Source organism: Monodon monoceros, unplaced genomic scaffold (genome assembly GCF_005190385.1).
Source record: "Monodon monoceros isolate NGI ecotype Baffin Bay Population unplaced genomic scaffold, NGI_Narwhal_1 Super_Scaffold_11, whole genome shotgun sequence".
NCBI lineage: Eukaryota > Metazoa > Chordata > Mammalia > Artiodactyla > Monodontidae > Monodon > Monodon monoceros.
In genome coordinates this window covers 5,916,569-5,942,936 of record NW_021703767.1, presented here as the reverse complement: position 1 = coordinate 5,942,936, position 26,368 = coordinate 5,916,569, and the positions used below count along the sequence as shown (strand labels likewise).

Sequence of the window (26,368 nt, the reverse complement as noted above, 5' to 3'; positions counted from 1 at the left end):
TGTCAGTGCTAATGATTTTTCCCGGCTGGGGAATTTCACCCAGAAGCTTCTTTGCAGGACGACCCCAGAGCAGCTGCCAGTACTTATGCTGTGTGGCAGTTGGTCTTTGCTACTTACTTCTTCAGTTTGTATACTTTAAAAACAGGTTCTTGCCTGTGACCTCATCAAAGAGGGCATTATGACTTCTGTTGGATGAATGAAATAAGTGAAAAAGGAAAAAGCCAATTGTAATCTCTTGATGAGGTTTAGGCATGCAGCTGTGTATCACATCGCTATTTTAACAGCTGATGCCAAAGCGTGGTTCCATGTTTTACCACTTTACACACAGATTTGGGTAAAGAGACCCTGGGAGTAGGGGAGAAAGTTGTTGTATCTTCGTGGATGACCCTCCTCTCCTCCTGAAGGCCATCGCCACAGGGGTTGGGGGACAAAGGGAGAGAGGACGGTCCTCCCTGTTTTCAAGATGCACAGCCCCTGGACCACCATCTTTAAGGACAGACCCTAATGGTGGCCCCCGAATTTCGCAATCCTTTTTCCAGTCTTGATTGAGTGTAAATATAGAGGGAAAAACATGGCTCTTGAATTAGATGGATCTGGATGTGAACCTTGGAAAATTCTTTAATTTACTGGCACCTCAGCTTTGTTATCTTAAAATGGTGATCAGGGGCTTCCCAGGTGGCGCAGTGGTTGGGGGTCCGCCTGCCGATGCAGGGGACACGGGTTCGTGCCCCAGTCCGGGAGGATCCCACGTGCCGCGGAGCGCCTGGGCCCGTGAGCCATGGCCGCTGAGCCTGCGCGTCCGGAGCCTGTGCTCCGCAACGGGAGAGGCCACAACAGTGAGAGGCCCGCGTACTGCAAAAAAAAAAAAAAAAAAAAAAAAAAAGTGGTGATCAGAATTCTTGCCTGGCATGGCAGTCAGGACGAGTCACGCTAGGGTGCCTGACTGCACAGCTTCTCGACTTGTGGTGCAAAATGCTTTTCCACGCTTTCTTAATTCTCACCAGCACCCAGGATGAAGGCGGCGTTCTATCCATTTTGCAGATGAGGCAATGGACGGGCAGAACTTGTGCTCAGATAGCAACCTTCCCAGCCAGGATGGAAATGCAGGTCACCTCTCACTCAAATGCAGCGTGCTTTTTACTACAGTACGGTGAGCTTGTTCGGAAAGGTTCCTCACTGTACAAGACAATAAACGGAACATGCCAAGCGAGAGACCCAAAGATCACTCTGAGGCAGCACAGTCACCAACACTGGCTGGTGACTTCAGGACAGAGAAGGATTTTTTTTTAAAATTGTTTTATTGAGGTATAGTTGATTTACAGTGTTGTGTTAATTTCTGCTGTACAGCAAAGTGATTCAGTTTTCAGATTCTTTTCCATGATGGTTTATCACAGGATACTGAATATAGGTCCCCATGCCCTACAGGAGGACCTTGTTGTTGATCCATTCTCTATGTAACAGTTTGCGTCTGCTAATCCCAAACTCCCAGTCCACCCCTCCCCCACCCCCCTCCCCCTGGGCCACCACAAGTCTGTTCTCTAGGAGAATGACACATTCTTGTGAGTCAATGTAACAGGATAGGAAGTGAAAGCACGGAGTCCTAAGCACTCGTTCGCCAGGGAATTCTCAATGTAACAGGATAAGAAAACAGAACTCTCTCAGCCTCCACTGAGGTCCCAAAGCCTCCAAGTGACACACACCCCAAGGACCCTGGATCCTCCAGAGGGGCTGCCCAGAAGGACGGTGCAGCCTGTGGGACCAGCAATGGCCATGGCGCCCTGGAGAGGGGAGAGAGGGTGAGAGGTGCAGGGGGGAGTGCATCTGTGGTGAGGGCTACTGGGGTGCTGTGCACACCCCTACCCTTGAAACCATAAAGGGGGGGTGACCTCTGGGGACTGATGCTGTGTCCCTAGGGTCAGCTCAGGAGGCCACACGGAGAAAGGCTGTACTTTGTGGTGGGAGCAGCATCTAGTAGGGACCCTTGAACAAGGACCACCGGGGGGGGGTCCGGGGGGTGCGCCCTGCTCACATGGGCATCAGAGTGCGGGCAAAGGCCACGTGCCAGCCAGGTGAGCTCGTGCACTGCCTGCTCCCCCTCTCCCTCCTCTGGGTTCATCCTAAGACACTTCTCCAGACCCAGACAGAAGCCAAGAGCTCCAAACAGCCAGGAGAGCCATGCTCTTGACTGAGTTTAAGTTGCTGGTGTTTGGGGAGTCCGGAGGGGCAGATTTTATTTTTCTTTTCTTTATTTGGGGGCAGTGCTGAGAAATAAAATGTAGCACAATACCGTGCAGCCGACAGTCAGTCAATTTCCTGTAGACGAAATTGCTTTTCTTGAGGGGAATCATCATAAACAGATTCTTTTTTCTTTTTTACATCTTTACTGGAGTATAATTGCTCTACAATGGTGTGTTAGTTTCTGCTGTATAAGAAAGTGAATCAGCTATACGTATACATATGTCCTCATATCTCCTCCCTATCCCACCCCTCTAGGTAGTCACAAAGCACCGAGGTGATCTCCCTGTACTATGAGGCTGCTTCCCACTAGCTGTCTATCTTACGTTTGGTAAGCAAACGTAAGAATGCAGAGGAGGAATAATTTCACAAATCCCAATCTTATAAGGCAAAATGTATGGAGTAAAAGTGTCTGGAGTCCTGAAATTTAAGAATACTTATTCACTGTAACTGTTACTTTCAATGAAATGGTCAAAGAGTGGAAAACTTCTTTTGTAGAGACTGGTAGCATAGAAATTCTGGAATATATTCTGTTTATCAAAGCATCCCAGTTTGCTCTGAGCTGCCCCATTTTTATATTTCTAATTCTAAAAAGATATTATAGGAAAACATTTAGCAATTGAATTAACTGATGCATATAAATTAAAAATTTGTTGGACCACAAACTTTGGTAGTGTATATATGTCCCTGCTACTCTCTCACTTCGTCCCAGCTTACCATTCCCTCTCCCCATGTCCTCAAGTCCATTCTCTAGTAGGTCTGCGTCTTTATTCCCGTCTTGCCCCTAGGTTCTTCATGACCATTTTCTTTCTTTTTTTTTTTTTTTTTAGATTCCATATATATGTCTTAGCATCTGGTATTTGTTTTTCTCTTTCTGACTTACTTCACTCTGTATGACAGACTCTAGGTCCATCCACCTCACTACAAATAACTCAATTTCGTTTCTTTTTATGGCTGAGTAATATTCCATTGTATATATGTGCCACATCTTCTTTATCCATTCATCTGTCAATGGACACTTAGGTTGCTTCCATGTCCTGGCTATTGTAAACAGAGCTACAATGAACATTGTGGTACATGACTCTTTTTGAATTATGGTTTTCTCAGGGTATATGCCCAGTAGTGGGATTGCTGGGTCGTATGGTAGTTCTATTTTTACATAATAAACAGATCTTCCTCTCCTGTTTTCTCCATCTTTCTTTGACTTTCCAGCAGAAGAAACATAAGTCAAGACTTTGGGAAATGTTCATCTGTGTAGAAACTGTGGAACAAAATGAAATCCTTTTCCATCCCACCTCGGGTCCGGAGGCATGATTTTCTTTTAAAGTTCCTTTTTTAAATTGAAGTATAGTTAATTTACAATGTTGTGTTAGTTTCAAGTGTACAGCACAGTGATTCAGTTAAGTCCTGAGGCATGATTAATAGAGATGGAAATAACGCTGGGGAGGGAGTGGACCTCAGCCGGGCTGAGGCTCGCAGGAGTGTATTTGAGGGGGAAGGAAGACAGGGGTTTGGACAGAATAAAGGATGTTGCCTTCTGAATATTTAATTAAAAGTAAATCTGCCTGAGTGGTTAAGAATCCGCCTGCCAATGCAGGGGACACGGGTTTGAGCCCTGGTCCAGGAAGATCTCACATGGTGTGGAGCAACTAAGCCCATGCGCCACAACTACTGAGCCTGCCCTCAAGAGCCTGCAAGCCACAACTACTGAGCCCACGTGCCACAACTACTGAGCCCATGTGCCTAGAGCCCGTGCTCTGCAACAAGAGAAGCCACTGCAATGAGAAGCCCGTGCACCGCAATGAAGAGTAGCCCCCTTCGCTGCAACTAGAGAAAGCCCGTGCACAGCAATGAAGACCCAACGCAGCCAAAAATAAATAAATAAAAAGATAAATTTATAAAAAAAATAAAAGAGGGCATCATTCATTCTGGGAGTGAATTCTTTGAAGAGAGAAAACTGTAATTGTTTCTGGGGAAGGAGTTCTAAGCCTTCAAGATGGCCACATTCACAAAGAAATGGCATTTGGTAGATACAGTCCTTGTACGTGAACCAAGGGTAGAGAAAAGGGCCCTAGGATGTTCTCTCTTAGGTGTGGCTGGCACTCTGATCTCAGGTGAAGAGCTGGGTGTGCGTGCGAAAGGAGAACAGGGTCATTTTACTGTATTTCTCTTCAATATTCTGGGAGAAATATCCACCAGCTTTTCTAGCTTTTTTTCTCTCTTTCTCTTCTAATAATCTCCATGTGGGCTTTTCAGTTTCCTGTATTATTTCTAAAACTGCTTTTGTTCAATGTGACTTGTTCCTATTTTCATAACTGTGAGTAAAGTGCCTTTTAATGTGGGTGTACTTGGTATTTGAGTTTCATAGTAAATTGTCTTTTTTTCCTTCTCTCTATCATCTTTTTCTTTGTAAAAAATTCTTACTTATTTTTTGGCATTAAAGCTTAGCAGAGAATTAAAAGTATTTTGAAGGCTTCAAATAAAAGCTATGATGAGAGCATTGCCATTTTTATTATGTCAATTATACATCAATGATTTAAACATTGATGAGATTAAGATTTCAGAATTTAAATGATGACCCTGTTGATCCTATGGAATGAAGAGCTATGATTTTATGGATTTCCTTGTTTAAATATTTAGCGATATTATTTGTGTTGTATGGTACAGTTGAAGGAAGGGCTTAATTTATGTAAATATAAATAAAATGGTTTTTTACAAACTGTCTAATAGTAATCTCTCTACTCTTGACCAGATTAGGAAGAAACAGCAAGAAGTAGTGGGCTTTTTGGAAGCTAATAAAATCGATTTTAAGGAGTTCGATATTGCCGGAGATGAAGACAATCGGAGGTGGATGAGAGAGAACGTTCCTGGAGAGAAGAAACCTCAAAATGGGATTCCTCTGCCCCCACAGATATTCAACGAAGAGCAGTACTGTGGGGTGAGGTTTGGTTTTTTGGAAAAGTCTTCTGCATGTGTGTTTATCAGAAGTCATTTAAAGCAGATCAATTTCGAGGCAGCATTTGAATTTTTTGACATTTTTCAGGTCATGATCTATTTCTACCATTCAGTACCTGGATGGTAGATCCATGGTGAAGGATCAATAGTTAAGACTTACAAAATGATGGAAACAATAAAATAATGATTCAGAAGTTCTTGGGATTCTTTTAGCTTCCTTATTTTGTTTTGAAGAATTGAGGTCACTTGTTCAAGCAAAATGCACATTTAGTTGGAAAGAAATTCTGGTCAACCTGGCAGGGTACACATACATGCTCCCACAGGGACACTGGGTATGTTTTCAATTTTGTGAAGAATAATTTGCAAAAGTAGAGTTTGGTGTAAGTGTATCTAAACAGTTTAAAAACTGGTCTGGACACCCTTCCTCCTTGTGAGGACACAGCAAGAAGATGGCCATTTATGAACCAAGAGGGGGGCTCACCAGACACTGAATCTGCTGCTGCCTTGATCTTGGACTTCCAGAACTCTGAGAAATAAATAGCTGTTGTTCATAAACCACCCAAACACAAAAACCAAAATCTGTTCTGGACACTTCATTATAATAACAATTTTATTTTATACATTTAGTAGTCCATTTTACCATAAAATCACTTTTTCCTCAGAGTTTATAGATTCTGCTTAGTAAATCAAATTGTTGAAAGGAAACATTTAAAAACTCAAAAGGGCTTTGGAGCATGAGAACTGGAGTTATCTTAGGGGTCCTCTAAGTCTTCTAGGCTGTTTTTCAGACACAGCAATCCGGGTTCTGGAAGGCAGAGGGAATCAATTGCCCAGAGCGGACTACTACTTTTTTAAAAAAATTAATTAATTAATTAATTAACTTTTGGCTGCATTGGGTCTTCGTTGCTGCGCGTGGGCTTTCTCTAGTTGCGGTGACCAGGGGCTACTCTTAGTTGCGGTGCATGGGCTTCTCATTGCGGTGGCTTCTCTTGTTGCAGAGCATGGGCTCTAGGTGTGCAGGCTTCAGTAGTTGTGGCTCGCGGGCTCTAGAGGGCAGGCTCAGTAGTTGTGGCTCATGGGCTTAGTTGTTCTGTGGCATGTGGGATCTTCCTGGACCAGGGCTCAAACACATGTCCCCTGCATTGGCAGGTGGATTCTTAACCACTGTGCCATCAGGGAAGTCCCAGAGCTGACTACTTCTGAAAGCTAGAGCCTGGTGTAGGAATCTTCACTCACCTCTTCTCTTCTTGCTGCACAAAACTGTTGGTCCTTTAGCTTAGCTACTGTTACGTTTCTCACCTAAAGCAGGTGTCATCAAACTATAGCCAGAGGGCCAAGGCCTGCAGCTGCCTGTTTTGGTAAAATTTTATTGGCCACATCTGCACTAATTCACTTACCTAGTGCCTATAGCTAATTTTGCATGATGGCAGAGTTGAGCAGTTGCAACAGAAACCATATGACCCACAAAGCCAGAAATATTTATGATCTGCCCATTTACAGAAAAGCTTTCGGGCCTTTTATTTGAATCATGAATTGTTTCGTTGTTGGGGGTTTGCATTAGCTTCCTAGCGCTGACGTAACAAAACACCACAAACCTGGTGGTTCTTATGGACTGTGTGTTTGTTTCCCCCCCAAATTCATATGTTGAAGTCCTAATGCCCAGTGTGATGGTGTTTGGAGATGGGGCCTTTGGAAGGTGATTAGGGTTAGATGAGGTGCTGAGGGTGGGGTCCCCATGATGGGATTAGTGCCCTTACAGGAAGAGGAAGAGAGAGAGAGAACGGTTTCTCTTCACCATGTGAACACACAGCCAGAGGCAACTCTCTGTAAGCCAGGAAGAGAGCAGAACCCAACTATGCTGCACCCAGGATGCATTTCTGATATTTAAGCCACCCAGTCTATGGTATTTTGTTATGGCAGCCCGAGATATTACAGTGTCTTAAAATAACAAAAATTTATTCTCTCATAGTTCTGGAGGCCAAAGTTTGAAATCAAGGTGTCAATAGTGTTGGTTTCTTCTGGAGGCTCTGAGGGAAAATCTGTTCCCTGCCTTTCTCCTGGCTTCTGGTGGCTGACAACAATCTCTGGCATCCTTTGGCTTGTTGACATATTATGCACATCTCTGCCTCCATCTTTACATGGTCTTCTTGCAGGTCTCTTTGTGTCTTCACATGGCCTTCTTTTTTTTAAATAAATAAATAAATAAATAAATAATTTATTTTTGGCTGTGTTGGGTCTTCATTGCTGTGCATGGGCTTTCTCAAGTTGCAGCGAGTGGGGGCTATTCTTTGTGGCAGGGCGCGGGCTTCTCATTGTGGTGGCTTCTCTTCTTGCAGAGCACAGGCTCTAGGTGTGTGGGTTTCAGTAGTTGTGGCACATGGGTTCAGTAGTTGTGGCTCACAGGTTCTAGAGTGCAGGCTCAGTAGTTGTGGCGCAGGGGCTTAGTTGCTCTGCAGCATGTGGGATCTTCCCAGACCAGGGCTCAAACCCGTGTCCCCTGCACTGGCAGATGGATTCTTAACCACTGCGCCATCAGGGAAGTCCCCACATGGCCTTCTTATAAGGACAAAAATTCATTGGAATAGGGTCCATCCTAGTATAACACAGCCTCATCATAACTAACTACCTCTGTAAATACCTTTATCTCCAAATGAGGTCACTTTCTGAGGTCCTGGGTGGACATGGCTTTATAGGGGACAGTACAGGCTGTGTGAATTTACATGGCTGTGTTAGGATTCCTCAGAGGCTTAGCTCAAAGTCCTGTGAATGTGGGAGTGTCTTCAAACAGTCTTAATGTGGCAAGCAGTTATTTAGTGGAACATATGGTCCAGTCCAGCTCTCCTGGGATTGAAGTTGGAGCTTTCCAGAGTGTAGAGAGCACTTGCTCTGTGAGGAAAAGTCCCTCCCCTGTACCCCACACTCCTCTCCCCACCCAGTCCAGACCTCCTGGCCTCCAGACATCCCTCAACCCTGAGCTGAATTTTTTTTTTTTGCGGTACGTGGGCCTCTCACTGCGTGGCCTCTCACGTTGCAGAGCACAGGCTCCGGACGCGCAGGCTCAGCAGCCATGGCTCACGGGCCTAGCTGCTCCGTGGCATGTGGCATCTTCCCGGACCGGGGCACGAACCTGTGTCCCCTGCATCGGCAGGTGGACTCTCAACCACTGCGCCACCAGGGAAGCCCTGAATTTTTTGTTTTTGAATTTGACCTTATGTTTGTTTGTTTATTTACTTATTTATTTATTTATATTTTTGGCTGCATTGGGTCCCTGTTGCTGCATGTGGGCTTTCTCTAGTTGTGGTGAGACGGGGCTACTCTTGGTTGTGGTGGGCGGGCTTCTCATTGCGGTAGCTTCTCTTGTTGTGGAGCGTGGGTTCTAGGCGCAGGGGCTTCAGTAGTTGTGGCATGCAGGGTTCAGTAGTTGTGGCTCATGGGCTCTAGAGCGCAGGCTCGGTAGTTGTGGTGCACGGGCTTAGTTGCTCTGTGGCATGTGGGATCTTTCCTGACCAGGGCTGTAACCTGTGTCCCCTGCATTGGCAGGCAGATTCTTAACCAGTGCGCCACCAGGGAAGTCCCTGAGCTGAATTTTTAAGAACTGCAACTCTTCTTGGATAAAGAAAGGGAGAATAAGTTTTTTCGGGGGAGGTAGTGGTGATGAGCAATTTTTATTTTTCATAAAACTTTTTAACAATTGAAAAATTGATAGATGTGCGCACGGAAAAATTACAATGGTTCCAAAGTTGCCTGCAGTGAAGATTCTTCTCCCTCCCATTTCATCCCCCTCTAGTTCCTTCCTCTCAGGTGGGCCAGCTTCATGTATCTGCCATCTGGGAAGTCACACCAGACCCCGCTCAAGAGAGCTCTCAGCTTGGTTTCACGCTCTACTGGTGCTGTCTTGAAATTCATAATGATTTTTGAACAAGGGAAGCATTGTTTTTATTTTGCACTGGGGCCTGCAAATTATGTAGCCGGTCCTGCTATGGACCAACCAATGCTGGCAAGTTTCTTGTTTGGCCTTCCAGGAATTTTCTATGTGCATTAACAATTGCATATCACTTAAAAAAGGGGGTGTACTCTATACACTTTGTTCTTTTCACTTAATAACCATATCTCAGAGATCATTGCATAGCTGCACATACTCTTTTTTAAAAAACAGTTTCATTTTATATTGGAGTATAGTTGATTAACAATGTTGTGTTAGTTTCAAGTGTACAGCAAAGTGATTCAGTTATACATATACATGTATCTATTCTTTTTCAAATTCTTTTCCCGTTTAGGTTACTGCAGAATATTGAGCAGAGTTCCCTGTGCTATACAGTAGGTCCCTGTTGGTTATCCGTTTTTGTTTTTTTTTAATTAATTAATTTTTTGGCTGCGTTGGGTCTTCATTGCTGCAGGCTTTCTCTAGTTGCGGCGAGCGGGGGCTACTCTTGGTTGCGGTGTGTGGGCTTCTCATTGCGATGGCTTCTCTTGTTGTGGAGCGCGGGCTCTAGGCGTGTGGGTTTCAGTAGTTGTGGCACGCGGGCTTCAGTAGTTGTGGCTCGTGGGCTCTAGAGCACAGGCTCGGTAGTTGTAGCGCACGGGCTTAGCTGCTCTGCAGCATGTGGGATCTTCCCGGACCAGGGCTCGAACCGTTGTCCCCTGCATTGGCAGGTGGATTCTTAACCACTGAGCCACCAGGGAAATCCCTGGTTATCCGTTTTAAATATAGCAGCGTGTACATGTCGACCCCAAGCTCCCAATCTATCCCTCTCTCCTACCCTTCCCCCCTGGTAACCATAAGTTCATTCTCTAGGGCTGTGTTTTTCTATTTTGTAAATAAGTTCATTTGTATCAGTTTTTAAGATTCCACATATAAGTGATATCATATGGTATTTGTCTTTCTCTGTCTGACTTACTTCACTTAGTATGATAATCTCCAGGTCTATCCATGTTGCTGCAAATGGCACTATTTCTTTTTTTTTTTTTTAATCTCTCCCTCCCTGTCCCCTTTGGTAACCATAAGTTTGTTTTCTATGTCTGTGAGTCTATTTCTGTTTATAAATAAGTTCATTTATATCATTTTTAATTTTTTAATTTTATTATTTATTGATTGATCGATTCAGTATTTGTCATTTTTCAAATGGCATTATTTCATTCTTTTTAATGGCTGAGTAATATTCCATTGTATATATGTACCACATCTTCTTTATCTATTCATCTGTCAGTGGACATTTAGGTTGCTTCCATGTCTTGGCTACTGTAAACTGTGCTGCAGTGAACATTGGAGTGCATGTATCTTTTCAAGCCATGTGTTTCTCCAGATATATGTCCAGGAATGAGATTGCTGGATCATATACTGTTTATTTTAATGGATGCACAACATTCCATTGGATGTGACATAATTTATTGGCACAGTCCTCTAATGGGGAACATTCAGGTTGTTTCCAGTCTTTCTCAGCTACAAAAGATGCTGCAGGAAACCTCTTTATGGGTACAGTGCTTTGTATTCAGTCTGAGTATATGTATAGGATAAATTCCTAGAAGGTGTGCTGAGTTACAGCATATACGCTTCTCACCCTTCAATAGATATTGAACCTGGACTATAGTTGCACCAATTTACATTTTCAAATGTAATTTGATGGTGGCTGTTTCCCTGTGACTTTGACAACACTCTATATGCACACTTTTGGATCTTCGCCAATCTGTTAAGTGAAAAATGTGTTCTCATTGCTTTGACTTGGATTTCTGTCTTAATGCGTGAGGCTGAACATCTTTTTCTCTGTTTATAAGCTCTCTGTGTTTTTTTCTATGACTTACTATTTTTCTATTTGGTTCCAGGTAACGTTTACTGATTTGTAAGAGTCTTTACTTTTGAAGGAAAGTAGCCCTGTCACTACCATGTTGCAAATATTTTCCCATGTTTCTTATTTGTCTTTTGACTTGTTAAAGTGATTTTTTTGGAATGCAAGACTTAACTTTTTTTTGTGCAGACAGATCTATTAATCTTTTTTTTAAAAAATGGTTCCTGTCTTGTTTAGAAAATTGTTCTGCACTCTAAAATCATCAAAGGAATCATCTCATGTTTTCTTCTGGTACTTTTCCAGTGAAAGTAGGATTTAAAACCTGTTACTTTTGCTTATTGTAGCTAGCCTTTTCAATCAAGGCTAGTTACGGTAGAAACAATATTGAAGCATTTTCTTTCAACCTATGTTAACTTCCAGGGTAAAAGTTCTGCAGTTATTTTCTGCTATAAAAATAAAACCTCAAAGGCATTTTTTATTCTGTTTTGCTGTGATCTAGCAATGCTTTTCATTTTAATTGTGGAAGAAGAAGAAAAGAATTCCCAAGTAAGAACAAAGGCTTCTATTTTTAAGATGTATTTTCCTGTTACAAGTATGGCTCTAATGAGATAAGCATACAAATTATTTTATGTTTAACTGTTTTTAATTCTTTTCAGTTCTGCCTTCAGAGAGGTATTATATGTTTTTCTTACTAGAAGCTTTGCTAAATTTGCTTTTCTGCAGTCTGTGGATATTCTTAACAAAAGTTCATTAATGAGGCAAAGGACTTTGTTTTCAGAAAGTAGGTAAAAATGACTATTTGTATTGTAGGTTCTGATTTTGAAAGGAGACTCAAAGGTTATGAAGGATATGTCAAGTTTAAAATGGCATAAATCTACTCAATATTCTGTAATAACCTATATGGGAAGAGAATCTGAAAAAGAATGGATATATGTGTATGTATAACTGAATCACTTTGCTGCACACCTGAAACTAACACAACATTGTAAATCAACTATATTCCAATATAAAATAAAAATTAAATAAAAAAAGAAAGTGATAAACCTGCTTTAAAAAAATAAAATGGCATAAATCTGGATGGTCAATGTATCTTTCCACACGATTGAAATGTGGACGGTCAGAATAATGCTACCATTTAAGTTGAATCACTGGACTCTGGATTCTTGAATGGACACCTATATGCCGTACCTGATGACGGCAGCAGGGAGAGGGGACCTCAAGGGCAAGCAGTGGCTTTCTCTGCACCAGGGCAGTGAGAGGGCTGGGTGTCACAGGTAGTTCTGAGTACCATCGTGTTCCTGCCAGCCTGAACCCCTGCTGCTCTGGGCAGAATAGATGAAGATGTTATCGTGAGGGCATGGCAGACAACTGTTGGCTACAGAAAGGGCACACCACCGGGAAGCCAGCACAGTGGAGGCTGGGTCACCCGCCTGGCAGAAAAACACTAACAGGAAGTAGCCAACTTGTCTGTTGATGCCAAGTCGGAGTCTGTGCATTTTCGCCTAGGTGAGGGTTGGGGTGCCTGCCTGGGTCTGGACGCAGTAGCTAAAGGAGACCTTGACCATTCAGCAGAGAGGCAAGTATCTGTGGGGACTCAGGAATGCAAGGGAGGACAGGATGCCCGTCCAATTAGGGAAGGGGGAGGGCGTTCTCAACACACTGATGTTACTGAACAGGATATTTTATTTTATTTTTTAATTAAAATTTCTTTTTCAGTATGATCACAATTTTATTATATCTTATATATAACTTTGACAGTACATATACCAACACGTTAATAAAAGTTACTTTTTGTTTTGCCATTATGGGCAATTTTTCCTTGCCTTTTTTTGTTTTTTATTTTTGCGGTACACGGGCCTCTCACTGTTGTGGCCTCTCCCGTTGCGGAGCACAGGCTCCGGACGCGCAGGCTCAGCTGCCATGGCTCACGGGCCCAGCCGATCCGCGGCATGTGGGATCCTCCCGGACCAGGGCACGAACCCGTGTCCCCTGCATCGGCAGGCGGACTCTCAACCACTGCACCACCAGGGAAGCCCTCCTTGCCTTTAAAAAAAAAATTTATTGAAGTATAACTTATTTACAATGTTGTGTTAATTTCTGCTATACAGCAAAGTGACTCAGTTATACATATATATTCTTTTCATATTCTTTTCCATTATAGTTTATCACAGGATATTGAATCTAGTTCCCTGTGCTCTACAGTAGGCCCTTGTCGTTTATCCATCCTCTATATAATCGTTTGCATCTGCTAATCCCAACCTCCCAGTCCTTCCCTCCCCCACCCCCTCCCCCTTGGCAACCACAAGTCTTGAACAAGCTATTTTATGTTATTAAAATTTTATTATGAAATGTGCCATAGATGATAAAAAAATATGTAGTTTCAAGAGGGATAATAAAAATGAACAACCATCGGTTTGAGTAGCGTGATGTCTCCAGAAATTTAAAAGCACACTGCGTGCTTCTCCCTGATCGTGTCCAGCTCCTTTTGCACAAGAGGGAGCCGGGGTAGTGAATTTTGTGTTTACCGTTCCTTTCCTTTTCTCCCATCTCCCATGTATACATACCCAAGGAATACATTGTTTTGTTTTGCCTATCTTTGAGCTTTATATAAATGGACTCATACTATCTGTATTTTTTGAGTTGCTTCTTTCACCAACATATTTCAAAGATACAACCATGCTGATTGTTGTTGTTCCTAGTTTATTCATTTTCATTGCTTCGGAGTGGACACTGGTGTGTGTCTTAGTCTGTCTGAGCTGCTATAACAAAATGTCACAGACTTAGTGGCTTATGAACAAGAGAAATTTATTTCTCATAGTTCTGGAGGCTGGGGAGTCCAAGGTCAAGGTGTCAGCGTGGTTGAGTTCTGATAAGGGCCACCTGTTTCACAGCTGGTGCCTTCTTGCTTTGTCCTCACGTGATGGAAGGGGTGAGGGAGCTCTGCGGGATCTCCTCATAAAGGGCATTAATTCCATTCACGAGGGCTCCACCTTCATGACCTAGGTCATCACTCTCAGTATGTTTCGCTCTAACAGACAATACAAAGAGTTTTTTAAAGCTGAGGTGAGGGATGGTCACACTTTGAAACTAATGATGGCAGTGATTCCAGGAGAGGGAAGACAGCTTCGTGGATGTTTGAAGCACTGGTGAGATCACCCCCACATTTCCAGTCACTCTAAGAAGGTTTTTGTTGTTGTTTTGATCTGACCTTCCCTCTAGGTCCTGGGAGTCAGGACTGGGGTCAAGTGGAGTAGAACCTTTGTGAGTTGCACATTTTTACCACTTTTTTTTGGTAAAATATATTTTTCAATTTTATGAAAAAAGATGGTGACAGTGGCTGACAATTTAAAAATATTTTCTTCCTTAACAAAATAATCCATCAACTCTATTTCAACCCCTCTCCCATTTAAAAAATGTTCTAAACCATCTGCTCTGGCTCCCTGTGGCAGCTCAGGGTAGGCCCCACAGGAGGTATCCTTTAACTGTGGCTGTTAGTAAAGAGATTGCGTAGCTCTTCATGTTTTTGTGTCCTCTTCTGTATATATTTAGAACATTTTTCTATTGAGTTTTTGCCTTTTCCTTATGATGGAAAAAGGACAAGCATAATATATATATGTATATACACACACATAATTAAGAAGAGCATAAAAAATGTGAAGTCCCTGCAAAAGAATCTAACAAGAGATGTCTGGAGAAAATTTAAATGTTACGGAAGACTTAAATAAATGATGCTATAGAACATATCCTTGGGTTGACCATCTCTATAAAAAGGTAGTATCTTAAAGATCCTAATTCTTCCCAAATTGATCTATAGATCCAATACTTTTTCAATCAAAATCCCAGAAAGAATTTTTGTAGAACCAAGCAAGATAATTTACCTAAAATGAACAAGGAAAGGTCTAAGAATAGCAAGAAGAAGCAGAAAATAAGCAAGTCTCATTATAAAGCTCTGATCATGAAGACAGTGTGATATTGAAGGATAAATAAACAGGTAGACCTAATGTCCGGAAATAGAGTCCCACACAATACACAACTGGTTAAGACAGTGCTGGCATGGCAGATAGATGGGGAAAGAATGGACTTTTTAATAACTGTGGATGAAACAATTGGATGAAATAACTGGTGATTTAAAAAAATTAAAATAATTATTAAAAAATTTACCCTTATTTCTTTTTTAAAAATTGAGATGTAATTGACATATAACATTATATTAGTTTTAGGTGTGCAACACAATGATTTGATATATGTATATACTGCAAAATGATTACCACAATAAATTTCATTAACATCTATCACTTCATATAGTTACCATTTTTTCCTTGTGATGAGAACTTATATGATCTGATCTCTTAGCAACTTTCAATTTTTTTTGTCTTATTGATTCTTATTGATCTCTATCTATATACATCTCTATCTATATATAATTTTTTTCCTATTTGCTAAATCTCTGCTTATCTTTATTTTTTCCTTCCATACTCTTTGGTTTCTTTTTTCCCCCAACTTTAATGCTTGACTCACTACTTTTAAAGCTTTTTTCTTTTCTAATGTAGGTATTTAAGGCTATAAATTGCCCTCTGTATACTTCTTTAGCTCATTCCTTGTATTTTGATATGCAATATTTTCATTGTTGTTTCTAAAACATTTGTAGTCCATAATATGATTTCTTTTTTGACCCATGCATTGAGATTTGGATATATTTGGAGTAACTTCTATTATTTTGTTATGTACTTTTTATTTTTCCAACTTTTGCAGTTTCTTTCTTTTTTTGTCTTTTCTTGACTCTATTTTGACTAAAGTCTTTTCCTAATTATATTTCTCCGTTTACTTAATATAAGCTATCTGTTCTTTTAGTGGTTACTTTAGTTATTTTAACAACCATACTTAATTTAAATTAGGTAAGATTGTATCTTTACTTTAACCCTAATCACCCTTTCCCTATTTACATGTGTTCGGTTATTTTAGTATTTTAATTTTTTGGCCATTATACCACCTCACATTTCTACTTGTTGTTTTTATAGTCAAGGTTTGTTTAGATTTAGATTTGCCCACATATTTATTAATATCTTTGCTCATTATTTCTTCTTGCATCTTAGATAATCCACCTGGAATCATTTTCCTTCTGCCTAAATGCGTCCTATAAGAGTTTCTTTAAGTGAGGGTCTGTTGGTGGTAAATCCTCTAAATGTTTTTTGTTTAAAAAAGACATTTTTCCAGACAAGTGTCTTTATTTCACTCATGTATGAAAAATAGTTTCACTAAGTCTAGAATTCTGAGTCGAGGGTTATTTTTTTTGTAAGCATGTTGAAATTATTTTACTTTCTTCTGACTTCTGCATTGCTATTGAGAAGCCAGTTGTCAATCTAATGCCATACTTTGCGGGGGAAACGTTTTCCTTTTCCCCTCCCTTCTACCCCTCCCTCCATGGGCTGCATTATAATCTTTCTCTAGGATGTGTCTAGATTTAGAGGGTTTTTTTTTTTTTTTTTTGCCACATGGCAGTGAAAGCGCCAAGTCCTAACCACTGGACCACCAGGGAATTCCCTAGAGTTCTTCTTATTTATCCAGTTTAGGATTATTTTTGGGCTTCCTGAGTCTAAGGATTGGTATCTTCAGCAAGTCTAGAAGATTATTAGCCATATATGTTTGAGTATGGCTTTCCCCCCATTGTCTCTGTTAGCTTCTCCTATAAGATGTGTGTTAGACCTTCTCATTCTGTCTTCCTATAATAATATTTCTTCCATATTTTTCATCCTTTTTCCCCCCTCTCCAGATAATGTCTTTGGTTGAATCTCCCAGTTAGCTAAATTGTTTTCTTCTGATGTGGTCTAATTAGCTATTTAATCCACATTTTCATTGTTAGGAGGACTTTCTGGTTCTTTCCAAATTTGCTTAATTGTTCTTTCTAGTTTATTTCTTGTGTTTTCAAGCTTTTCTTTCATTTCTTTATGTATATTAAATATAGATATTTGATATTTTCTGCCTGATAATTCCAGTGTCTGATTCTGCTTTCCATTATCTCTGCTGGCTTTCACACATGGTATATTTTTATTTCCTTATTTATTTTGTGATTTTTGACTCTGAATTGCTCATTAAAAAAAATGCTATTTTCAGATACTCTTTGAGGCTGGAATTTGTTTCTGCTAGTTTCCTGGGAGATCTATAAAAGTTAGAACCCTTTTAACTTGATTTCCTTTGAAGATTTTCTGGACAACACCTGTCGTGGGAATTTGGATCAAAAACTCTCATGAATTTTGGCTTGTAGTTATAAATTCTCAGAGAATGTTTTCTCTTTCACTGAGCACCAAAGTTGAATCAGGGAAGTTTTCTTCCATTCTATTTTTCATGGCAAAGTTTTTTCTCATTTATATTTACATTGAGGGTAGAGCCCTCAGTGGGGTTCTGGTGTGTGTGTCTGTGTATATATGTATATATGTGCATGTATGTGTGTATCTATGTATATGTGTGTATGCATGTGCATATGTATATATATGTGTCTGTATGTGTATCTATACATCTATGTATATACGTGTATGTATGTGTTTATATGTGCACATGTATATGTATGTGTCTATATGTGCAAATGTATATCTCTGTGTGTGTATGTATGTGTGTGTATCTTTATGTGTGTGTGTTTTATAGAACTCCCTACCTTAAGGAGGCCCAGGCTTTATCCACTTGCCTCTTTTCTCTCTGTGGCATCAGAGTGGAAGATAAAGATTTCCTGGTTTTGTAAGAAACTCTCAACGTGGATGGTGGCCTTGTTGTGTGCTTATTCTTAGGATTCTTGATCTCACTTGGCTATACTTTTTTTTTTTTCCGGTACCAGCTTAGCAATGCATTTATACTTTTTTTCTTAATCTGGCTTAAAAATTTCTTTTTTGAGATGGTGTTTTAGGGCATCTAATCTGCCACACTAACGTAACTGGAAGTTGAAAAACCATTTCATACTCATTATTTTCTTATCTATTTGTTAACATCAAGTAAAAAATATGAACAAACTGTTCTTCAGTCCTCTGAAATTCTGAAGAAGCTATATGGACTTAAGTTGAAGCAAAACACAATTTGTTCAATTATAAGAAAACTTATCTTGACTTGAAAGCTTCTAGAGTTGACAACTAGAGATCGTCAGATATTTATCTATGGAATTTTAAGAAACTGGCATAAATTTACTTTATTACCTTTTACCTACTTACTAGTGCTATACTATTAATGAATTCTATTATGTAATCTTTAACAACCACCTAGTAAGTATGTGCTCTGGGAATTAGTGAGAATTTCTGATACCAAAGAATCACTTACCATGCTATATTTCCCTCATCTAAGATTTGAGGCAGTTTACAAAAACACCTTCAGTACGAAAGAAGAAAATTAATCACTGAGAGAATCAGGGATACAGGTAGGAAAATAAATCTTAGGCTAAGATGAACACACGAGAAGTACATAACATTTTCTTCCCAATATAGGTGGCCTGTCTTTGGTTTTAAGCTCTTAACACACATAAGAGGAGGGTAGGCAATAACATGACCTCGTTGGTTTCAGTGTCCTGTTCGGTTCAGGCCAGACTAACCCTGTACCTTCTGAGCCTTTTGGCAACACTGTTGAAACTGCATCACAGCCCCAGTGACAAAGATTGGCAGTAAGAAAGTGGCCAGGGAGTATCTTTTATGTTTAATGATAAAAAGTGAAACTCTTCCGAGCTATTGACAATTACACTACTGGAGAGTTGGTTTAGGGCTGGACCCACCTGGTGAAGCACTGACCTGGATGTGGTCTGGCATGGGGGTGGAGTTTCACTGAGCTTCCGGTTTCTATCAGCTACCAGGTTTCAGATCGCTGTGCAGTTTTTCCCATTTTGGCAAAACAAGCGCCTTTCTAAACCCTCTGTAATCTTGTGGCTCCTGATATCAGAAGGGCCTGAGACAGGTCTGGGCCCTTAGAAGCTACTATAATAACAGCAGAGAAATCCTGTGTTGGTTTAATTGTTTTAGTCCTGTGTTGTTTGGACCCTGATTAGGGTCCAAATCCATAGGGTCAAATTATAAGGAAACCAGCTAAAGATGTGAAACTTTTAGAGAAGCCTTCCACTATGCATGTTTTTTTTAAAAAACATCTTTATTGGAGTATAATTGCTTTACAATGGTGTGTTAGTTTCTGCTGTATAACAGAGTGAATCAGCTATACATATACATATATCCCCATATCTCCTCCCTCTTGCGTCTCCCTCCCACCCTCCCTATCCCACCCCTCTAGGTGGTCACAAAGCACTGAGCTAATCTCCCTGTGCTATGTGGCTGCTTCCCACTAGCTATCTATTTTACATTTGGTAGTGTGTATATGTCCATGCCAGTCTCTTACTTCATCCCAGCTTACCCTTCCCCCTCCCCGTGTCCTCAAGTCCATTCTCATCGTCTGCGTCTTTATTCCTGTCCTGCCCCTAGGTTCTTCCTCAGTATGTATGTTTGCGTGTTGTCAGCAATTCCTGAGCAGGAACAATTTGTGTGTGTGTGTGTGTGTGTGTGTGTGTGTTCTCACTGTACTGTAATAGGCACAATGAAGGTGTGTAAAAACAAATGTAAACTTCATGCTTCAATTTCCTAAATTTGGGCTTGATCACTTTGGCAAAGCAAATGGGGATAGCATTTTGTGTTAGCTCCTCACTTAATGACTAATAAATAAAAAATATTAACTTAGGTCAATATACTGGCTCACAAGTGTGCACTGGGTTTAATCATTCTTTTTCTTTGCTTCAAGGATTTTGACTCTTTCTTCTCTGCAAAAGAAGAGAATATTATTTATTCCTTCCTTGGCTTGGCTCCCCCTCCAGGCTCAAAGGTAAGCTTGAATACCCTCTTGGGATCCAATATAGGTCAATGACCCAATATAGTTCATAAGAAGTGAGGATAAAATCAGCACCAACACTGTTTAATAAGTGATGATCTTTAAATTAACATGATTTTAATACACTTCTTATTCTGATGAAGTCTTATGCATAGAGATAATGCATGGTTTCTACTAAAGCATGTTTCAAAACTATGCTTTTATTATTTTTGCTCTGTTTACACCTTGTTACAGTAAGCTTCACAATACCTAAGAAATATCATTGCATTCAATAATCTTAAATGCGTTAATTAAATATGTAAAAGTATAAATTCTCAGGTTGTGTCTATGAAATTATTTTGTTATGAATTTCTCATGACAGCTTATGTTAGTTAATTTTATAATGATATGTACTCCTATATTAATTATTTCTATTGAAAATGAATTTTGCTTTTTTTGTCTGATGAGGAGGGAAAAAGTAAGATCTAGACTCAAGAATAGATAAATTTCATCAGATTTCTTTTCCCCTCTGGTGTTGTTTCATCTTTGATTATGTACAATTATATCAATTAAATAAAGAATTATGCTAATAAAGCAAATACCATGAATTTGAATGTCTGGTGGAGATCACCTGTTTTTTTTTTGTTTTTTTTTTTTGTGGTACACGGGCCTCTCACTGTTGTGGCCTCTCCCATTGCAGAGCACAGGCTCCGGACGCGCAGGCTCAGCGGCCATGGCTCACGGGCCCAGCCGCTCCGCGGCATGTGGGATCCTCCCGGACTGGGGCATGAATCCGTGTCCCCTGTATCAGCAGGCGGACTCTCTACCACTGCACCACCAGGGAAGCCCCAGAGATCACCTGGTTTTATTCCTTACCTTCACTGCATTCCTCACCTCTACCAAGCATCTCATACATGACTCTCCGTAGATACAAGACAAGCACACATTTGTCTAATTCATTTATTTCTTAACTAATCTGTTTGTGCCCAGCTTCATTTCAAAACAGATTTGTGATGACTGAGTCCCAATTAATTCTCACCATAGGAGACACAACTAAAAATCCTACCTTATAGAGATGGGTGTGTCTCAGAGGCACGTGGATGTGCTGTCTTCCATGTGTCCACATTCTTTAGGTAATGACACCTGAGGTCTCTTAGTGCTTAGGTTAACACATGCAGGTGTAACACGAATTCCTTCTCCAAATGGTAACATGTAGATTTTACAGTTAGTTAATGTTCTATAAGGGGATAATAGTTCTATACAGGGAAATAAAGGTATTTCCCTTTTAATGAAATACCTTTCTGGCTTTGGTCAACTTAAATGCAACATATCTCATACACGTTATTAACCGTTTAAAAAAGTGCTAAAAGCTATTATATGCAATTTGATATTTTTTATTTGGTATAGGAGTTTGTTAACTGGGTCACGTTAGTTTAGCTATTATGTTTAAGAGATGGTACCTTAGTGTTAAGGTATATTTCTTGGTGGGGACACTCAGGTCACTTGGGTCTTGAAGAAGGACAGGAAGGGTGGAGGGAAGAGTGTTCCAGGCAAAGGTAAGAGCAAATGCAAAGGCCCTGAGGCAGGAAAGGGCTTGGAGACTCCTAAGACCTACCATGGCTACCCTGAGTCCTGAGTTGCCGAAGTGAAGAGGGAAGGGGCACCATGGGAGGTGGGAGCAGCAGGTGGGCAGCCCATGGGCCACAGCAGTGCTCTGGAGTCTATCTTAGGGGCCGTTAAGACATTGTAAGGGTTTTAAGCAGAGGAGTAATTTTATTTCCTTGTCTAGAACTCTTTTTGGCTACAATGGGATGAATGGATTGAAGTGGTACAAATTACTGTAGTAAAACGGATGAGATGTCATGGTGGCGTGGACTAGGGTGGTGGGGATAGAACAGTACAGAAGTGGATGATTTTAGTATCTGTTTTGGAGGAAGAATTGGTAAGAATTGCTGATGGATTGAATCAGCAATGAGAGGGTTTAACCTTGATTTTAGGGCCATCAGATTCTATTTTACAATTTGGTTTCTGGTTCTGTTGTGCTCTGAAGAGGGACTGTACCGTGATGAGTTTTTATCTTAAGTGCATCTTTGTACCCCAATGCGTATCTTCATTTCTCTTGAAAAGACTGTTTTTTGAATATTAAAATTTAATTTTTATCCAATTAATATGTGTATAATTTTGAAAAGGTCAAGGGTTATTACAGAAAATGGTAGGTCCTGCCTTCACCCCTCATGGATGACTTTTCTGTGTGCTAAGGTGCAGAGCTCCAGGCCAGACATCACTTCTGCTCAGGACTGGAAAGCTGCGGGTCCATATTCTTAGTAGTTTCCTGGGCTGTTGTTGAGAAACCTGGTGCCAGTCTGTCTACTGACCCTGTATTTGTGTCTGTTTTTGTTTTTCTCATTCCTGGGAGACTTTAGGTTCCTCTCTTTTGCTTTGAAGTTGTATGATGAGGTGCTTGGAATGGTCTTTTCTTCCTTGTTTGTGCTGGGCACTTGCTGGGCCTTTTTTCAATCTGGAAGTCATGTCCTTCAGTTCTGGAAGATGTTGGAGGTACTATTTCTGTGGTCATTCTTTTCCCATTAGTTTCCATTTTCTTTTCTTTGCTCTTTTTGAAATTCCTCTTATTTGACTGCTGGGCCTCCTGGACTAATCATACAGTATTTTGTTCTTTGCTTCTGGTTCTTTCACTGAGCATAATGCTGTCAAGCTTCATCTATGTAGTAGTATGTGTCAGTACTTCTTTTCTTTTTATGGCAGAATGATATTCCATTGTATGAATAGACCATATTTTATTTATTGATTCATCAGTTGATGGACATTTGGGTTGTTTCCACTTTGGACTATTATGAATAATGCTGTTATGACCATTTGTATCTTTTGTTTAATTTTATCTTAAATATTAGTATTGTATTATAGGCTGCTCTGCAAAAGAATCACTTGGACAGTTTTTAAAAAATTAAGATGCTTGAGTTCTGCTTCAGACCTACTGACCCCGAATTATAAGGGGAGAGGGTCAGGGACCTTTTTTTTTTTTTTTTTTTTTTGCGGTACGCGAGCTTCTCACTGTTGTGGCCTCTCCCGTTGCGGAGCATAGGCTCCGGACGCGCAGGCTCAGCAGCCATGGCTCACGGGCCCAGCCGCTCCGCGGCACGTGGGATCTTCCTGGACCGGGGCACGAATCCGTGTCTCCTGCATCGGCAGGCGGACTCTCAACCACTGCGCCACCAGGGAAGCCCGACCTTCATTTTTAAAAAAGCTCTTTGGTTGATTCTGATGCACACTCCTGTTTAACAACCACTAAGTTAAGGACTCATTTAGCAAATATTCATAGATACGCCTCACCAAAGTGAAGGTGATATCATATTTGCTTTAGTTAAAGAACTCACACATTACAGAGAAACAATGAGTTCACTTTGTTTTTCTCCCCATCCTTGTTTCCCTCTCTCCTTAGGGGCCACTAACATCATGGGTATTTTAAGACTATATGTAAAACTATGTATTCATCTCCACAAGCAGTACATATGTTGTTTTGTATTTTTAATGCTTAATTGGAATCATATTTTTTTGGAATTTTCTGCAAATTGCTTTTTTCATTACATTTTGAGGCACAGCCACCCTAATATATGTAATTCTATCTCACCCTCTGCTCTGCGTCACCTTGTCCCATTAAAAATATTACCTAATCTCAGATTTTAGATCTCACCCTGGTTTGTGTTTAGGTTTTGTCCTATTGCGTGAAATTCTTTTTGGCTAAGTAGAAGAAAGGGATGGCCATGGAATTATAGAGCTCAGCCTAGAGGGACTTAACATCCAGTTCAGAGCCTTCTCTTCACAAAGGAGGAACTCGAAGCCCAAGGAGTTTAGGTGATTTGCACAAAGATACTCCACTAATTAGCAGCACAGTCCATGCTAGAACCTTTGGTGCTGTCGGCATTGCTCGGGTTTATAGGTGTTGGTGTGTACTTGGGGCAAAGTCCTTCAAGTATCCTTTGGGAAGACAGACACTTGATGATTTATGGAAGCGATATTATTTGTCACAGTGTCGTTTTGTAGCAAACAACATGGTGGAGAAGTGTCAGCAAGGAAATCAATCTTGTTCAAGCTAAAAATAGATACTCTTGGCTATTATGGAGAAAATGTATGCTTATAAAATGATATTAAGCAGTATAAGCAGCATTATTGCTTGTGGAACAGCTTTCTTAGGCAGAGGCTGTACCAGGCCAAGTACCAGGCCAGTTCTCCCAAGAGAGCTTTGTAAGTAAGCATTGCCTCCATAAAATCAACCTCAGTTCTTCACAAGCATCTGGTCATATCTGATTCAATGAGCATCATTATTGTATTTTATGTTTCTTATTGAAGTATAGTTGATTTACAGTGTGGTGCCAGTCTCTGCTGTACAGCAAAGTGACTCAGTTATACACATATAGACATTCTTTTTTTATATTCTTTTCCATTATGGTTTATCCCCAGATATTGGATATAGTTCCCATGCTATCCATTCTAAATGTAATAGTTTGCATCTGCTAATCCGAAACTCTCAGGGAAAGAAAAGACAAAAGAGCAAAGGACATAAAATTGTGAAAGGATAGACTCTTCATTAAATGTTATTGGGACAATTGGACAGTAAGATGTAAAAAAATTGAAATCAGACCACCATCTCACACCATACACCAAAATTAACTTAAAATGGATTAGAGACTTGAAAGTAAGACCTGAAACTGTGAAACTTCTAGAAGAAAACATAGGTAGTACACTGTTTGACATTGGTCTAGCAGTATATTTTTGGATCTTTCTCCTCAGGCAAGGGAAACAAAAGCAAAAATAAAAAAACTGAATGACATCAAACTAAAAAGCTTTTGCACAGCAAAGGAAGAGATCAACAAAGCAAAAAGTCTACTTCTTCTCCCACCTACTGAATGGGAGAAGATATTTGCAAACAATGTATCTGACAAGGGATTAATATCCAAAATATACAAAGAACTCATATAATTTGACATCAGAAAAACAAACAATCCAATTAAAAATGGGCAGAGGACCTGAATAGACATTTTTCCAAAGAAGACATACAGATGGCCAACAGTTGCATGAAAAGATGCTCAGCATCGCTAATCATCAGGGAAATGTGAATCAAAACCACAAAGAGATATCACTTCACACCTGTCAGTAGGGCTGTCAACAAAAAGACAACAAGTAAAAAGTGTTGAGGAGGATTTGGAGAAAAGGGAACCCTTATACACTGTTGTTGGGAATGTAAGTTGGTGAAGCCACTATGGAAGACAGTATGGCGATTCCTCAAAAAGGAATTCAAATTCTAAAAGATGTATGCACCTTGATGTTTATTGTGGCATTATTTACAATAGCTGAGATATGGAAGCAACCTAGGTGCCCATCAATAGATGAATGGATAAAGAAGATGTGATACACACACACACACACACACACACACATGCACTAACACACTGGAATACTATTCAGCCATAAAAAGATGAAATCTTGCCATTTGTGACAACGTGGATGGACCTTGAAGGTATTATGAGAAGTGAAATAAATTAGATGGAAAAAGATAAATACTGTATGATTTCACTCAATATGTGCAACATAAAAATCTAATGAACAAACAAACAAAATAAATGAACAAACAGAGCCAAACACATAGATACAGAGAACAGAGTAGTGGTCACCAGAGGGGATGGGTGAGGAAGAGGGCGATACGGGTAAAGGTGGTCAACTGTATAGTGATGGATGGAAACTAAATTTTTGGTGGTGAGCACGTTGTAGGATATACAGAAGTAGAAATGTAATGTATGCACGAAACTTATACAATGTTATAAATCAATGTTACCTCAAAAAGTACTTAGTGATAGGTTAAAAAATTATAGGTTGTGGGCTTCCCTGGTGGCACAGTGGTTGAGAGTCCGCCTGCCGATGCAGGGGACATGGGTTCGTGCCCCGGTCCGGGAAGATCCCACATGCTGCGGAGCGGCTGGGCCCATGAGCCATGGCTGCTGAGCCTGAGCTCCGCAACGGGAAAGGCCACAATAGTGAGAGGCCCGCTTACCGCAAAAAAAAAAAAAAAAAAAAAAAAAATTATAGGCTGTTTCTGTGGCATGCAAAATGAAGTAATAAAGTCACTCCAAAAAAGTTTTAGGCAAAATATAAATGTAATCACTAAGTCTATTTTCAAAGACAACAGCAATCATTCTATCTTATTTATAAAAATGGATGAATAGAGGAAAAATCTTGATACAACAAAATTATCCAGAGAACTATACTGTGAATATACCAAGCATATGTACCATGCAATATGCTATGAATGACAAGCATATTCTTACCATATATGGTAGGAATATATCAAGAATATCAAGTAATGAGATTCAGTCGGTCTGGAGTAGATCCTGAACAACTATATATTAGTAAAACTACATGAGTATATTGTTGTAGTTTATCTTATGACAGGGCCGAAAGTAAGCTCATCACACGAGATGAATTGTGCCGAAGCACAGCAGTAGAGGGCTGCCGCTCACTCAGGCAAAACACCTCCGTCTGTCCTGCTGTGGTAGCTTTTATTAAAG

General features: G+C 40.4%; 1 protein-coding gene across 3 annotated transcripts in view; it reads left to right on the top strand.

Moving 5' to 3' along the window:
• The window catches only part of LOC114890845 (SH3 domain-binding glutamic acid-rich protein-like), a 63,996-nt gene that overhangs the window by 2,979 nt on the left and 34,649 nt on the right, over positions 1 to 26,368 (top strand). For 2 of the 3 annotated variants that reach the window (XM_029214757.1, XM_029214755.1), the window contains exons 2-3: positions 4,988 to 5,173; positions 19,725 to 19,805. In XM_029214757.1, the coding sequence (XP_029070590.1) occupies positions 4,988 to 5,173; positions 19,725 to 19,805 (267 nt within the window). The remainder of the gene's footprint in view (positions 1 to 4,987; positions 5,174 to 19,724; positions 19,806 to 26,368) is intronic. The other variant, XM_029214756.1, reaches the window with a different exon arrangement.